This window comes from Egretta garzetta, unplaced genomic scaffold (assembly GCF_000687185.1).
Source record: "Egretta garzetta isolate BGI_Z169 unplaced genomic scaffold, ASM68718v1 scaffold272, whole genome shotgun sequence".
Lineage (NCBI taxonomy): Eukaryota > Metazoa > Chordata > Aves > Pelecaniformes > Ardeidae > Egretta > Egretta garzetta.
This window is the reverse complement of record NW_009258966.1, coordinates 1,014,953-1,032,639: the sequence shown is the minus strand read 5'-3', so window position 1 is coordinate 1,032,639 and position 17,687 is coordinate 1,014,953. Positions and strand designations below refer to the sequence as shown.

Sequence of the window (17,687 nt, the reverse complement as noted above, 5' to 3'; positions counted from 1 at the left end):
TAACCTTTGCCTGATGGACTAAGGACTTAATCAGTGAGTCACCAGGTGAGATGGTTTTTAACTAAAGAAAGAAATGTTCCGTAAGAAACAGGTCCAAAGTTCATGTCATTGCGATATCAAAATGATCACTTTAACATTTGAACAAAAAGTAGTACTCAATCTCTTCTTTTGGGATGAGTTTTAAATTAGACTGCTTTGGAGCTTGTGGTTTAATATATCAATTTCTAATAAATGTTGCTCTTTTGACAGGAGGAATTACACTGCTTGAACCTCTTCTTGAAGCCAAAGACAGGACAGGATAGGGATCAAAAACCTAACAACTAATGATCACAAATAAATATATGGTTATATTTAGTCTGCAGAACCATTCTAGACAGCATTTTCAATTATCATGTTATTTTAAGGATGGCTTGTGGTCTGCTGGTTGGAAACTAATTGAATATTGGCTGAGAATGGTGATCACAGTCATCTGGCTAATATTATTTTGTGAAGTATCACTGAACTCTTTGTGGGGAAAAGTGTCTTTGGACTGAAATCTCTGTACTTTTTACTTTAATTTATGTAATGGTATGATAGACTAGGTCAGGCTTGGCTAAAAGTACTTTTTCCTGTGAAACAGCTGAAAACGTGATCATCAGATTTCAAATTTGTAAATCTGGTATACAATTTTTCTGGTTTTTTTCAAGTCCAAAGTGTTTTTAGTTAATATACTAGAAATTAGTAGGTTTGGTTATGAGGCAAGATCATTTATGTCAGTATATGTAAGTCTTTCATCTGTGTTTTTTTGTGAGACTGTTTTGCTCTTGAATCTATTGGCCAACTAAAATAGCATTTTTGGCTCTTTTATCATTCTCTCGCTCTCTGACAGAGTACTATTTTTTTGTGCTCTTAATTTTGTTGCTGGCTTCTTGTCTCTGACTTTTTAACGGATGTGAATTCCTTGTTCTAGGACTTTCATCCTTGAAATCTATATTCTTATGCTTATTGGATTATTCTGCTCACTGTTGTTTCAGCAAGTTTCTCCAGTGCTTAATCTTTCTTCCCACTGTGCTCAGTGTCTAACAAAACTTGCGTAACAGAAGAAATTTTGACTCAGACGTTGCAGTACTCAATCAGCTAATGCTGTGAATGTTAGATGTATCAAATTACTTAGTGACAATATACATTCAAGAGAAAATAAAATTAATGCATGGAATGCAAGTAACAGGAGACTCAACAAGTCTGAAAGCACAGCTTTGCTTTTCTATAACTAAGCATCATTCTGTTACCCTTTTGAATTTTTCCTTTACTAAATTCATTACTAAATGCTTTATACTATTTTAGCTCAGTTCTATTCCCTCTTTTCAAAAATTTATTTTTAAATGCCTCTGTCTCCAGTCTAGGAAATATATTGCTTTGCATGAACTTTGTTCCTTAAGCTTTTTCTTTCCTCTTAGATGTTTTCATAACTCCATCTTTTTTGCCTCTTCTATCTGGAACCACTGTTTGCTTGTAACCTAAGTGTTGTGATGGACTTCTAAGCATGGAGGAAGAGTACTTTGCCACTTCTGTTGCTTGATTTAAAATGTAGACATCTGTCTGATCTCTGCAAATATCTCTCTACTTCTGTCCGTAGTATTCTACATTAGCAGGATACATGGACTATCCTGTTTTATACTTCACCAATACGCTGTAAATAGGTAAAGCGTTACTTAATTCTTGTTTCTTTTTTCATTTTTAGGCATACGCATCAGGATGTGATATTGTGGTATTGGGGACTGACTTTGAAAGATTACAGATAATCCCTGGAGCAAAACATGGAAACATTCAGGTGGGATGTGTGGATTGTTCAATGCAACAGGGGAAGGTACGTAGAGTAGCGTTTCTAATAATATTCTAGCAATGTCATGTTAAGCACCTTCTCAAGAGTGTGGATACTGGCAACTTAAAGCAAATATAGAAGAGTGAATAGTAAAATGGCCGATTGCTTCACATCTTTATTTGTGGTAAGCAGCACAATGAATGTGAAATAGTAACCATAAATTTGAGGTTGTAGAAGATACATAGGGCTGCACAGGAAGATACAGATATGCACAGGGCTGTGTAGAGGAGATAGCAAGAATTTGACTACAAGATGAGTAAAGTGGAAGCAAAGGGAATTCATTCACTGTGGCTTCACGCTACTGGGTGTGTCATGAACGTGCTTTGACATGTTAGTGGCTGGCAGCACATGAGTGGTTCCACAAAAATCACTTCCAGGTCACCCAGAAAAATTATATCCCTTTCAATCAATTCATAAAGGCTTAAAATTGCTCTTGGACAGGGGTTTGCTTTCTTGAATTCTCAGCTTTTCTTTTTCTTATGTAGGTAAACTGGATCAGAAATGTTGTATTTTAGACACTATTAGGTTTCAAGTCCCTTTTACAGAGGTCTTTCTTAATTGTTCTGTCACAGTAAAAAAGAAATAACCAGGTAACTCCATCTATTGGGATGTCACAGTGTAATTAAGCTGTTCACCAATTCAGTAGAAACTGTGTCTGGGTACATGTTGGCTCATCTAAGAGGGTTTTTTTTAGTTTGGTTCTTGCTATAAGCCTGTCCTAGTGAGGAGTTAACGTGAGCCTTCTGCACACCACTGCAAGCCTAATGAGTTGATGAGAGCTTTGGTTAGATTCAGGTGTCCATCTTCAGACAGGACCTCCATATGGAAACCAGTTCATGTTTACACGTGAAGTCTATGACGATGATCCCCAGCCACTCTGCTCCTGATTTTTAATGTTTGAGTGATGAACTCTTGCAGTGGTACTGAAGGAACATAAACGAAAGTGAGGAACTGGTTCTTCTCTGTGTCTCTGGTACCTTGTAGCTGTAAAGTCTGTGTGTGTTTTTCCATTGGCTGCTGAGTTTATTGGCTGTGTATTAACAGGTGTTGAAATACACATGCAGATCACATATCACAGTTAGTCTTACAAAATTTTTCTGCAAATTTGCAAGGTCATCTTGACTGCACAATAGCAGTTCTGCATGCATTTCCATGACAAACTGTCCTTGAATTGTAAATTAACGCATACAAATATATCAAATGATCAAGCTTACTAAGCTTTAGAATTATTTCATTTTGTAAGTAGACCTACGTGGTAATTTTGATTCAGCAAGCTGGTATTGTTTGCTGCTAGCAATTACACTGGATGTATTTGCAGAGTGCTGACATACTAAGCAGTGAATGGCTAGGAATCTGCTCATTGACTGTACTGATCAATACATTTCCAGTTCACTGTTGTGGGGATGGAATTTCTTGTTACAGCTTCTTCATCAGTGTTGACACACAGATTTCAATTCGGTTTACCTCCAGATTATTCTTTGTTTAAAATTTATAGTAAGAAGCAGAATGCAAATAATGCAGCTTATCTAGGCTGAAATTTCGAACCTTTCTAGAAAGCATCCAGTTATAATTTGTAGTTAACAATTATGTACCTTTTTAATATTTTACTTTATGGACAACTCCTATTAAGCGTTTTCTCCATAATAGCTGTCCTTTACTCTCTTTGAAGGATCTCCATTGTTCTCCCTTCGGATATCAGAATTGGTTTGTAAAAGAGTTATTTTCTAGTTATGAAAGTAATGAGTTGCATTTTTTCTCTTGCCCCTTAAATCTAATTCTAGTTTATTGGGAAGCTAGTGCCTTGTAAAGCTACTTTGAAGTAGCAACAGCTTGGAAGTTCATGTATGACTGTGATGGGTTGACCCTGGCTGGATGCCAGGTGCCCGTCAAAACTGTTCTATTGCTCCACTCTTCAACAGGACAGAGGAGAGCAAAATATATCAAAAGGCTTGTGGGTCGCGATAAGGACAGGGAGAAATCATTCGCCGGTTACTGTCATGGTCAAAACAGACTCAATTTCATGAAATTAGTTTAATTTATTACTATTCAAATCAGAGTAGAAGAGGATAAAAAAAACCCCTGAATCTTAAAACACCTTCCCCCCACCCCTCCCTTCTTCTCAGGCTCAACTTCACTTGCAAATTCTCTACCTTCTCCCCCACTCCGAGCAGTGCAGGGGGACGGGGAATGGGGGTTGGGGTCAGTTCATCACGCGTTGTCTCTGCTGCTCCTTCCTCCTCAGGGGAGGACTCCTCACACTCTTCCCCTGCTCCAGCATGGGGTCCCTCTCATGGCAGACAGTCCTCCATGAACTGCTCCAATGTGAGTCCTTCCCGTGGGCTACAGTTCTTCACGAACTGTTCCAGCGTGGGTCCATCATCTCCATGGGATGCAGTCTCAAGAGCAGACTGCTCCAGCATGGGTCCCCTGTGGGGGTCACAAGTTCTACCAGCAAACCTGCTCCAGTGTGGGCTCCTCTCTGCATGGGTCTGCAGATCTTGCCAGGAACCTGATCTGGTGCAAGCTTCCCACGGGGTCGCCTGCCTTCCTTTGGGCATCCACCCACTCCAGCGTGGGGGTCCTCTCTGGGCAGCAGATGGAGATTTCCTCCACTGTGGGCTTCCATGGGCTGCAGGGGGACAGCCTGCCTCACCGTGGTCTTCACCATGGGCTGCAGGGGAATCTTTGCTCCAGCGCCTGGAGCACCTCTTCCCCCTCCTTCACTGACCTTGGTGTATGCAGGGATGTTTTCTCCCACATCCTCCCCCTTCTCTTATCTCTCTGGCTACTGAGCCACAGCAGGGTGTTTTTTCCTTCTTAAATATGTTATCACAGAGGCCCTACCACGGTTGCTGATTGGCTTGGCCTTGGCCAGCAGGGGACACAGGGAAAAATTCTGGCAACTCCTCACAGAAGCCACCCCTGTAGCTCCCCCGACTACCAAAACCTTGCCATGCAAACCCAGTACAATGACCCACCTTACCCCTGGCTTTGAAGGGTGGGGGGAACATGGTGCCGTCTTTCCTCTTACTAGTCTAGTTTTGGAGATAAACTTAATTCTCTGTCTTTACAAATGAGATGAGGGGGGAAAAAAGAAAGGATGGGAATTTTTAATCATCCCGAGAAGGCATGTATGTATGTGTTTATATACATGCACATACAAAGACATGTAAATACAAACTTTTTAAAGTCTCCCATGGATGTGCAAGGACTAGTTTCACAAACAGGATAATTTAATCTTAGGCCCCCGAATCCAGTCTCTTGTCTCTGGGTGTAGGCAACTTGGTAATCAATTTACCTGTAAGTTGGTACAGTACTTGATCTTCTCCCACACAACATAAGCTACAAGCCTTTTTCCACTTCCTCTAGTGAACATAAGGATTAAGGCCCAAACTTTTTATGATAACCTGATAAAACTTTAATAGTTTTCAGGGTTTGGCTTGTACAAATATCTTAACATGGTAAAAGAAGATGGTCCTAGCTTTAGATCATTTGAAATGTTTAATCAAAGTTGTTGGCATCATGGCTGGTGATTGCAGTGTACAATGTGTATGAAATGTTTTCTTCATGGAACAAACTATGCTACTGATGTCAAAGAAAAATGTAGGTACTAATTAAAAGTTTAATTTAGTTTACATGGTAATCGGTTACCTGTAGAAAATTGGTAAGTAAAACCAGTAAGTTTATTAAATAAGACCTTTTTCATAAGTAAAGCTACAAATTATTTTGAGTATGAAAGCGCAATTTTTCAGTCCAGATTTTATAATTTCATGAATTATACTAGGGCAGGGTTTTTTTTGTGTGGTTTTTTGTTTTGTTTTTGTAGGAAGTCTGTGGGTTCTTTTCAAAGGGACTATGATTTGTTTTATTTTCGGCTGTTTGGTAGTGAGTGATAATGTAACTTAATATGAGTTACAGACGTTTTGATGAATGAGAAAAATGTTGAGGGCTTTGATGCATTATGGTGACCTAGTGGAGAAAACAGTAAGTGTATCAAGAAATTATTTGAATTATACTTAAATTTTATAAAATGAGAACCAGAAGCTGCCAGTGATGTTCCTACTTAGGACAAAGTGGTGAGGGTGGACAAAGTTGTTGCCCCAAGGTATGAAGCTTTATTCTTACAAGTTGGTGCAAGAATTATAGAGTCATGGAATGGTTTGGGTTGGAAGGGACTTTTAAAGATGATCTAGCCCTGTTCTGCCCCCTTCCTCCCCCGCCCCATTGTGGTCAGGGGCATCTGTCACTAGATCATGTTGCTCAAAGCCCCATCCAACCAGACCTTGAACGTTTTGCAGGGATGGATGGGGCATCTACAACCTCTCTGGGCAACCTGCTCCAGTGTCTCCCACCCTCATTGTAAAAAACTTCTTCCTTATATCTAATCTAAATCTACTCTCTTTTAGTTTAAAACCATTACTCTTTGTCCTATCACTACAGCTCCTGGTAAAAAGTCTTTGTCCATCTTCCTTTTAAGTGCCCTTTAAGTATTGAAAGGCTCCCGTAAGGTCTCACTGGAGCTCCTCTTCTCCAGGCTGAACAACCCCAACTCTGTCAGCCTTTTTTCATAGGAGAGGTGTTCCAGCCCTCTGACCATTTTTGTGGCCCTCCTCTGGACCTGCTCTCAAAGGTCCATGTCTTCCTTGTACTGGGGGCCCCAGAGCTGGATGCAGTACTCCAGATGGGGTCTCACTAGAGTGGGAGAATCACCTCCTCTGCCCTGCTGGCTGCCCTTCTTTTGTGAAGCCCAGGATGCAATTGGCTTTCTGGGCTGCAAGTGTGCGTTGTCAGCTCATGTTCAAATTTTCTTCTACAAGTACCCCCAAGTCCATCTCCACAGGGCTGCACTCAATCCTTTCAGTCCCCTAGTCTGTACTGATACTGGGGATTGCCCAAGGTGCAGGACCTTGCCGCTTGTCCTTGCTGAACTTCATGAGGTTCTTGTGGGCCTACTCATCAAGCCTGTCAAGGTCTCTCTGGGTGGCATCCCTTCCCTCTGGTGAATCAACTGCACCATTCATCTTGGTGTCATCCGCAAGCTTGCTGAGGGTGTACTCACTACTGCTATCTGTCATTAGGAATGACTGTAACCTCCACTCAACTCAAAGTTACAACTCAGTAAGGCTTCTCTGCAAATCTTATTTCTCATAACAGGACTCGGGACTACAACAGACATTTGGTTGATGTCTAGATGATTATTGTGGTTGTTTCAGAAATTTTTCAATGCACAAATTTGCATTAGTCTTTCTGGTGGCATGCTGCTCATTGATGGCTAGTCTGAGTGACTATATCCCTGTGGAAGCCTGTGGAAACTTTCAGGGTGTAGCAGTTGGCTCTGGACACTATTTGTTTAGCCTGTTGGTGTACTAATGTTAGTTTGTCTTAAAAACCCACTAAATAATAAAAAATGGAAGAACTGTCCACACTTGGAAAAAAGGAAAAAGACAATGTCTAATCAGTGTGAGTTTACATAAACTTCTTGCTGTTGGTGTGTGGAATGGAATTACAAGAATGAAAGGGCAAGTGAGGTAGTTAAGGAGAATTAGAGAGGGCAAATATTAACCTGAGATATATGGAAAAAGTTTCTTCAGGCATTTTGCAACTGTGACTAAATTATTCTTGGCATTTTTGGGTCAGGCTGATGCCTAGGTTGTTAGTGTGGTAGAAATTTGTTTAACTATATTTTCTTTTTAATGCAGAGGGTTTCTCTTGAAGCTATGGATCTATGGGTTTTAGGATCTATGGATCTGTACATTTGTATGCCTGTACACTTCTACAGATCACGTACATCTGTAAATAAGGGATCTGTAAATAATATGAACAACGTGGGTATGACACTTCAGTGGTTTTTTTTCTTAAAGCTGTTGTGGCTGATACTGAAATCAAAATATATTTTATGAAGTGACGCTGATTTTCTTGAATGTTGTTACAAGGAAAAGTGTGAATACTTTCTGAGCCAGAATTTCACAGAAATAGGAAAATGACTATTGCATCATATCAAAACTGTTGATGTGCTCATCAGAATGCGGGATGTCTGTTATGTATGACCTGTGCAAACGCCTTCATTTTTGTAAATCTGTATTTCAGAGTAATTTTAGGCAACATTGTCTTGTGATACCTCTCTCAGGCTCTGCCTGAGGTCTTTAACATACATTTGGCTTTTTTTGGCTTGTCTTAGCAAGTCTTTTAAGCTTGCTTTTATGCAGATCTTGAGGTAAAATACTCTTAATTTTGTCTTAATGCAAGTTTGGGGTGGCTGATACCACTGATAGAATAAGACTTGGAAGTACCAGTTGAAGCTGACTGTGCTGCAACTTTTCTTTTGAAGTATGTTAACATTCAGTAGTTTTTCAGTTCTCTGCATTGGGTGTTTAGCTTGCAGAGCTTTAGTCTTCTGGATTATTTTTTATAATGTAGCATGTTCTCATGCCAGGGAAGTCCACAAAAGTACCCTGAACCAATGTTGGTTCCATTTCTGAGAATGTGAACTCAGCAGTCTCCTTTGAGTGTTTACCTAATTTAATGTGGAAAGAATATTGATAGTAAATTTGATTTAAAAAAAATAAATGCTCATGTCTACCTGTACTCTCTGTAGTTCATCAGGAGTAATTTATAAAATAAAGAATTGTATTTTTATTATTGTCTACACTTTCTTCATGATTTTTGCTAGATATTGTTTTTCTGTTATTGAAAGGGAATATGGATGTAAGCTTCAAATTTATCTACACAGATGGTTAAAAGTAGAATTAACAATTTGCATTTTATTCTTGTTTGTTCTGTAGCTTGTTTTTCCTGTGTGTTTTTGCATACATATATTTATAAATTGCTTTAGATTGCAGCTTCTTATGGAAATGTGATTTGTATCTTTGAGCCAGTTAGCCTCTTGAAGCAGAACAACGGTCATCATAATGTAAGTTACTCATCACTCCTTAATTCATTTACTCATTTATAAAACCTGACTAATTTTTCTGGTTTACTTTAAAGTTGAATATTTCTTTCTTTGATGTCTTCTTTTAATGTAAGAATAAAATTGAGAGATAAGATGGTCTCTGGGAAGTGAAAATGGTGTGAGGAGAGCAGAGATCTGTTATTTGAAATAGTTTTAAAAGCAATAGGTTTTATTATAATGCTTCATATTACTTATTTATCTAGCCCTACAATTCATAACTGTAATGTTCAAGAACCCAAAAAGATGTGCACGGTCCCGTTCTCCAGCGAGTATAGCCTTTACAATAGGAATCCCTTTTTGAACCATCCTCTGTAGCCTTTATGTCCTGATGTGTCTTACAGTTCTTATTTTAACTTTTCTTTCTTTATGAAACCGCATGTTCTTTGTCAAATCAGTAATGTGTCAAAAAGTCTGTGGCTTTTTTAGAATATCTGACTGAATGCTTGTACTTCAGTGTTACAGTGGTGAATAAGAACAATGTTTATTCTCCTGATAGCATGGCTTAGTTTTCAGTGACAGTGGTTTAGTGAATTAGCAGCCAGGATCTTAATTTCTGGCTAACAATATGATTTAGAGCAGATTATTTAACAATGCTTCTGACATGGAGAGGATTACTCTTATGATTAGAAGCATTAGAGTCTAATTAAAGTCAGTTTGATGTTATGAGGGCTTTGACAACAATTGCTGGGGTTGGTCTCCATTTGTATTAATAAATGGTGTATATGGCCATATAGTGGATTCCCATCTTTACACTAACCAGCTCAGTCATATGGTTTCTGGTGTACCTGTAAATAAGTGATATTTTATATATTAATTGAATAGTTGGTATTGGAAAACAGTTGAATAAAAAAATGGTAAGGTGTGACTTCCTATGCTAATGAGCATTTTAGAAGTACTGCTCTCCTTTTTGGTCATTGGACCTGTTGAAACCATCCAGAATGTTTTTCTATACAAGTAAACGCTACACTTACCTTGAACCTTCAAAGTTAGTGTAGTAATGTAAACAATAGAGGGGACATTCTCTACCCATGATTTGCTTTCAGATATTTATAATTGAAGAAATACTCTGTTACTTCATTATTGCAGTTAATCTCTATGCTGTAATTGCCAGCATATTTAGGTGGTTGTAAGATTGTCACTGATTTCCATTTACTAGAACACTCAGGATCTTAAAAAAAAAAACAAAACAAAACACCAAACAAAAAACCCCCCCAAAACAACACAAAAAATCCCAACCCCAAAAAACAACCAACCCCCCCCAAAACCCCCAAAAATAAAAACCAGCTTCAGAAATACTTCATTTAGATCCTTATATTCAGGTACTTCTTACTGTTTTCCACCAAACTTCTGAAAGATTTAGTTGTTGTATTTTAACTTTCACATCTACTGGTTTGATTTTTTTTTTTTACTTTAAAAATGTCTCTTTGTGAATTAAAAAAAAACCCTGCTGGCTCTTAACATTATTTCCAGTAATGATTGCATTTTCTTTTATAATTCAAATCATCAAAACTTTGCAACCTGTTGTGAAAACATGCCAGTTAAATATTTTGTGAATTTAATCCTTAACTTGTTCCAGTGGATGCAGTAATGATGCAAAATCTGAAGACAGTTGACTTGACTATTGCATATTTAAAAAAAAAAAGGGGACCGGGAAGTATCATGGATGCTATGTTGACCTTATTGAAATCCTTTAATTCAAGAGTACTACTGATATCAAACACCAGGTGCATTTAGTGTATTTCATTTTTTAAATAGCTTTTTTCCCCCCAAATAAAATCAGACTGTCCTTTAAAAACATCTCAGTTTCTGATAATGATTTTATGTACTGAATTTTTTTCAAGCTATATTTGTAAAATAAGAAGGTAGAAACTTCTATTTGTATGGTCAGATTAATGTAAAGCTATTTTGTTTAAAAATCAGAATTAATCCATTTTTATTAGATAAGCAGTAATGTATTTTTGAACATAGCCATCATAAAAGTTGGAGAATGCAATGAAAATGTACTATTTCTATTACAAAAGGGGAGGGGAAGGAAGCATTTTAATACTAATGTTTGTGAATACTTAAAATTTCAGACGTTACATTATCAATGGCAGAAGAATGCTCAAATCTTACTGGAAACCATAGCACATAATCTAACATGGGATCCCACAGGTAAGAATAGAATAAAAGAAACACCTAACTATTTGATAACACAACTGGTGTTTTTTAATTTAGATTTCACTGTTCTTTGGGGACAAGGAAAAGATTTTTGGTTTGTCCTAGCCTAATACAGAACACGGAAATGGAGTGAAACCTACCTTTTGTCCCTTGCTGTAGGAGAGCCAAAATATTAGGTGCATCTGTATATAGTATATTGATTACCCTAATCTCAGCAGTATCTAATGTTTAAAAACATGGCTTAAATGGTAAGTATTGGTTGTGAAGGAGGGATGTCTACAGTAGCTCTAGGTTCTTCTTTTAGAGAATAACTACTTTGAAAATTTGATTAATTTTCACTATTTGAACTGTATGTTGGTACTCTCTTATATTATAAGACATTTTGATTTGCGTATCTTCTTGCAAGATTGACCCAATCTGTATCCATGTAGGGGAATGTGTAAAAGAGACACTGCTATTATAGTAACTTTGCTATAGAAAAGGTCTTAAGGCAATATCTGGCATATTTTGTTCTGCATTTTCAGCTTTGCAAAAGTGGTTTTTTTGTCTCTCTCTAGTCTGTATTTTGTTATGTGTCTTATAGTTACATTGTTACAAATATTTGCTTTAGGCAGTCGCCTTCTGACTGGTTCCAGTTGTCTTCAGCTTTGGTCCAATGTTCCTTTGGAAAACCCTTCTGACACTGGCAATACTGAAAGAACAGGTGTTGGACTTGGAGAATGGAGGTGTATCTGGCAATGCAAGTAAGAAACTTGTTTAAAGAGAAATAATTCCATTTTCCTTGCTGATTGATACCTTTCAGATTAAATACTTAGTGTAGTTCAGTGAAATCATATTCTATACTGTTACTTGAAAAATAGTATTGATATGTGATAAATTTGAATCATATTTCCCTTGAATATGTGACACTTCATTCCTCCTACAAGATCAGTTGTAATTGGTTTTGGGGTAGTTTATGTTCTTAGGCAGGTCTTCAATTATAAACACTAGTGAAATACTGAGGGAAGGCTGCTATAGAGACCGTCATGGTAGTCATTGTTCCTTCTACAAGAATTAAGGTGTAAGCTGCATATTTGAAAATTATTGTGCTTGCAGGACTGATTAAAACAGATTTTCTTCTATGTCCAATTTACTGCACCTTTATTTCCTTCTCACACATCTCCCCCTTTTCACACACCTTTTCCTTTTTCCGTGTTTATTCTGTATATTTGGAACAGTTATGCAAGGGAGGCAAAAATATAGTTTATTGATATAAAGCAGTGAATTAACAAATTTCAATAGTAAATGCGACAGTAGTTTATAAGATTCGATGGCAAGGTACACTTGGTTATTTACTGTATAGAGGACAGGGTCAGACAGAGCTGTCAGAGAGACCCTCCCGTTGAGTCATGAGGTTCAGAAAAGATCCCCTTGCTTTCTAAACTCCTTCCTCAGAGAGGAGTCTAGGTACGACTGGATCCAATCCTAGTCCCAGACTTGGTCAACAGTTTATGTCTAAAGGATTATTTATGCACTATCAATCCTTTATATCACTTTGCTAAAATTTCAAAGTTAGCATGCAGTTAGCAACTTACTGAGAATCTGTTGTGGCAAGGAATCTCTCAACCTTGAGAAGTAATCTTGAGAGGTGTCCCTGCTCAAAGGGAGATCCTGGTGTGCAGCCTGCTGCTGTGCAGGAGAGGTCAAGGGGCCCTGGACTGCTCACTATTGATGGGGGTCAGTTGATAGGCTCATAGTCATATTTACATACCAGCAAGACGTTTGGGTCACTGCTTCAGACAGCCCATTGCTACTGGGTTGTCATCCATCCCTGAAGTCCAGTGTAAGCTGGATGCAGCCATCATGACCCCTACTCCCCCGCTGGCGGTTACCGCTTAATTGGGGGGCGGAGGGGAGCACACTGTTGCACTTCACCCTGTGACTATAGTCAATTCATCTTACCTTCACAGAGTGGTGGTACTGTCATCTCTTGTATCTGTGCCGTAAATAGTATATTGATAGTTTGTGTGCTTATAGATACACAGTAAGTAGACGGTGAAGCACTGCTGTTTGTTATGTGTGAATTTGTATTTTCTGGGTGGTTGAAGTTGGGTTATTTGTTTTATCATGGACTAAACCTTTATATGCAATATAATTATAAGCAATAGACATATTAGAGCTAGTAAAATCACAGCTGGGTGAAGCATAAGATTAAACACTTCTGTTGCTGTTGGTGACCATCCAAGGAGAGTTTCCCGCTGATGGTGTTCTTCATCGTTCTTCACTCTTACCAAAACATGGTGTATCTCTTCTGTATCACAATGAATAGTGATTAGAGTTTTGTGTGCATTGCATTCTAGCAGTTGACACAGGTCATCATGTTGTAGTAGTTTCTTCACCAATGTAAGTTTCATTCTGGGGATAGGCAATAAATCTTGACTCTATGTATAATTAGTTTGCAACAATTGATAAGACTGGGGTTGGGGAGCACACCATTACAATCTCTGAATGGTCTCCTTGTATTCATGTTGATTAGTCATTTTAATCTTTATGTGTTGGTACATCCAGAAGAGTTTTAGTTTAGTACTTCAGTTTAGAAGACAATTTAAATAACAGTCCTTCCTGCCATAGGAAGACTTTTCTAATACAGCAGGTGCACTGTGCATTTGGGATCAGTCTACCATGTGGCAATCTCCTTAAAGAAGTCTCCTGAAGTGGCTGGCTGGAGGGGCCCACCTGAAATTCTTCTTCGTTAAGCCCTTAGCATTCGTTGGATGTACCTGAAAAAAAACCCTTTCTTAATCCTTCAGTTGTTCCTTTTTTCTGCGTACTCTTTAACTTCTGTCAAGGTTGTGTTTAAAATCCCAAGATCATCTGAACTACAACTGAAAAATTTTCCTTTGAATACAATGAACTTCCTAAAGAAGTTGATTTTTTACTCTCATCTCGTAGCCTAATAAGAGGAGTTGTCAGCCTATCAATAGAATGCCATGAGTGTGGTTTCAATCTGGGGTTGTGGTAACAGTAGTTCAGATCATGCAGATACTGCTTTTGCTCTGTCCCTTCAGTAATATGTTTTGCCTTTGTATCACAAACCTTGCAAAAGTCTTCATAGCTATCCACCTGTTTCCCTCTTTTAAACCCCTTTGTGGAGGAGAGACAGTGGAGTGTTGTGTACTTTGAACTAGTAGATACTGGAAAGGGTCAACAGAACTTGCTTTGTCGGTTCATCTGTTATGCCTGTATGTCTTCTGGCATTTATACTTCAGTTAGATTTAGAATAGTTTTTTTTTTTAAGGAGAAGTTTGCAAGATAGTGATTTTGCAGTACTATCCTTTGCTATTTTTAATGTCTAGAGGAGGCATTCCCAAATGTCTTCATATTGGCTCTACTAGGAGAATGTTGCTTAAACCTAGGTGGAAATTTACTTTCCTTGATGGCACAGCCTCTGTAATTGACTTCCTGTTGTTACAGCACACACTGAATGCATCATACTTTTGTTGACCTGATAGCTAACTTAATCCTGCTTGAAAGTTAGGCATTACAACTTGTTATACATGTCTAAAATTCAAGATGAAAAGGTACACTGTACTTGTGCTGCACAATTAAATTCTTGTATGTTCTCGTTGCCATTAATAAGTCGATCACTTAGGCAATAGCTCAGTGCGTCAAAACCTGTAAAATAACCTTATTCATTAGTATTTCCAATGAAAGTAAAACAGCAAAAATTAACCACATACTTAAGTTTGGATTGGTTTGGTGTGATATCTTTTACCAGTGTGACCATTAAGTATCTGAAAGTAGTTTTTACATTAAAAACATTATTCTTTTTATACCTTTTTGTTTTCTTGAGTTGCAGCTGTAGAAAGTATGACAAATGGAGGTGTCTTTCAGATAAGTTGGAAGATAATATGGGACAGCAGAAATCAATTAGAAATCCAGATGATTTGAAATGGAAGTAGAGCACATCTGCATAGAGCTCAGTCTGTTAGCAGCTGTGTTTCTCCTGATATTTTTGAATATTGAGTATTGCAGTACCCTCAGCTACAGCTTTTTGGTTTTCTGTTTTTCCTGTGTGACCACAACCATGTGTTGCACACAAGTTTTACCTCCTAGTTTTTCTGGTCTTTGTTAAAGCTTAAGTTATTTCACACAATACAATGGGCACTTGCACATAAGAATTAAATCACTTTCATGAGTTCAAGGGCAAAAAGCTGTTTAGAGTTCTGTAAAAATTCTTAAAACTAATTTTCTATTTTTAACTGCCTTTATTTCATAGAACTGCTTCTCAAGTTAGTTTAATGAAATTCTCACCAGATGGGGAGTTTTTTGCCACTGCTGGAAAGGTAAGCGTTTTTTTTTTCTAATTTGTTTTGTGCTAATTCTCAAAAGCTATTAAAACGAACAAAAGGAAACCACACTTTTTTTTTTTTAAAAGCTTTTTAATGAAAAATTTCTCTTTTAATATTTTTTTTTTTGCATCGTATTTCCAGTAACATTTTTCTGCATCTTTGGTAAATAAGAATTTGGGAGAAAGGTAGTTCTGGGGAGGAGGGTGGGTTGGAACCCAACAAATATTCACTGCTTACTACAATACCAAATTATAAGACATGAGAAAGATAAGAGTTTCAGGCAGGGGGGGAGGTCTGTGGATGAGCTCACTGCTGGATACCTTTCTAGTGAGGAAATATATTCACTATTATCACTATTATCGTGACACCATTCATCAAAAATAGCTCTATAATATCTTTTTGTGTAAGTGTGTGTGTGTACGCCTATTTGTGTACATAGCAAAGATTTCACATTCCCCTCCACAGGTATATTTGCACATAGTTAATGTCAGTGTTTGTGGCCAGTCTTGCAGATTAGTTCTGTGTGCTCAGCACTGAGTGGTTTATCGGCAAAAGCAATAAATCCCCTTGGCAAAATAAGCAAAAAAGTCAAAGCAAAATGTCACCATCATATCTTTCCACTTCCTGAAACACTAACTAATCTTTTACTTATACTACGAAACTTGTTGTTTGTATCTTTTTAAGAAGATCGTATCCTAACAAGTCAAAGCAGAAGAAATCAAGATAACATAGAGGATCCAGTCAAAAAGTGTGACCAGTCCATATGAGAATTTATATTACTTGTTAAGGGATGTGAAATGAGTAGTTGTTTTCTACAAATAATACTGTTGTCTGGTTTGAGGGAAGAATCACATTGATATTGGTCAAAAATTTATGGTATGAATGTCCAGACCCATTTTGTGAGAATTTATGGGATTTATCAAAGTAGATTTTGAGGGGAAAAAATGTTTTCAGATTATTGCTTTTTTTTTAAAAAAAAAAAACCAAACCAAACAAACAAACAAAAAACCCCACAGAAAACAGTGTAAGAAGTTTTAATGCAGATTTGGGAGATGCAGGAAGGCATCAAGTTTGTACTACCAATTAAAGAACCTAGCAGAGACTGCAGAATTATTGAAAAGGAAACAAAATGTTAGTATGTAAGATTAATTGGGTCAATGCAATTGCTGATATTAGTGAAAACCTGGTTTAAGTGTCACAGAATCCAGAGCAGTATTAACGTGACAAAATGAGTGTCAGACTTAATGAAAAATGGTTGTGCCGGTTGGTCTGGTCTGTCTGGGAAGCATGAATGAAAAATTAGTATGTACACATAAAGATTGGTTAGAATGGTGTCTGACTTCATAGTAGTATTTGGAACTTAGCCATTGCTGTTTGGATCACAATGTCCCTTAATATGTGTTCAGAGCACAAAGATTCAAGGTTGGTTCCGTCTGCAAATAAGTCTTGCTTTTAAAAGGTAGTTGTCATGCATACTTTTCTGATCGGTTGTACGCATCAAGAACAGATGAGTACTACACATTTTGCTTAATTGTAGGTGTTTGGTTTTTCCTCTAAAGCTTGCCATTTCAGATCATTAAGTTTGCTTAGAAGGTAACTTCTAAGGCATTTGCTATCTTTAAGGAAGACACAAAGATGTAACAAATCTGTAAAATAATCTAGATTTCTTTTTCTAGAAAAACTATATTCCAGTTGACTAGTTTCCAATGTATGAAGTGAAATACTAGACTTTCTTGATGATAAACTATACTCTGTATAATAATAAAGCAACGAGTTCTCATGCTCTGTTCCTGTTTTGCTTATTTGGAATGTCATATTGCTTGCTATATGTTCTGTGATGTCATTAGGCTTTTAGTGACTGAAAGGGGATTTATTCCAGTCATGTTTAAGATAACTGTTGCTTATAACATTGTTTGAGTACAGGTTTTATTCAAAAAAAAGTGTTTTGTCATGGTTGGCAATATATATTGTACTTACTTCACTTTTTTTTTTGATGGGTAGGCATTAATATTTGTTTTAAAAGCCAAATTTTAATGGCTTCTAATGTTATAATACGATTGAATTGTGGAAAAACAAATTAATCTGCAAATAGCTTCTATAGGGGTAATATACTTGCAGAGTTTTTGACTGGAATGTCTTATGTCCTGGTGTGTTATCTTAACATTATGAACTCATGCAAAACGCAATTACTAAATAGGTAGGAATAAGGAGGAAAAATTACTAAGTGGGAAAATTAATAATGGATTTTTTTACCATGACTAAGTTACTTACCTGCCTGCAGAATCTTTAAAATACATCTTTGTTCTATGTCTTCTTTCTTTGTTTAATTTTTTATGAGAGAAGATGCAGGTCAGCAAAACAGCCTCCCTGCCCCTTCCCCTCCCCC

General features: G+C 37.4%; 1 protein-coding gene across 13 annotated transcripts in view; it reads left to right on the top strand.

Moving 5' to 3' along the window:
• Positions 1-1,725: 1,725 nt before the first annotated feature.
• Positions 1,726-17,687, top strand: part of DMXL1 (Dmx like 1) — a 75,891-nt gene continuing 59,929 nt past the window's right edge. For 8 of the 13 annotated variants that reach the window (XR_004841443.1, XM_035890207.1, XM_035890210.1 and 5 more), the window contains exons 1-5: positions 1,740-1,846; positions 8,694-8,771; positions 10,886-10,964; positions 11,581-11,713; positions 15,229-15,295. Coding sequence is in view for 12 of the 13 variants with exons in the window: in XM_035890207.1 (XP_035746100.1) it covers positions 1,832-1,846; positions 8,694-8,771; positions 10,886-10,964; positions 11,581-11,713; positions 15,229-15,295 (372 nt within the window). In the remaining variant the exon portion in view is untranslated. Of the gene's footprint in view, positions 1,847-8,693; positions 8,772-10,885; positions 10,965-11,580; positions 11,714-15,228; positions 15,296-17,687 lie in introns of all 13 variants that reach the window. The other 5 variants (XM_035890221.1, XM_035890213.1, XM_035890212.1 and 2 more) reach the window with 2 other exon arrangements.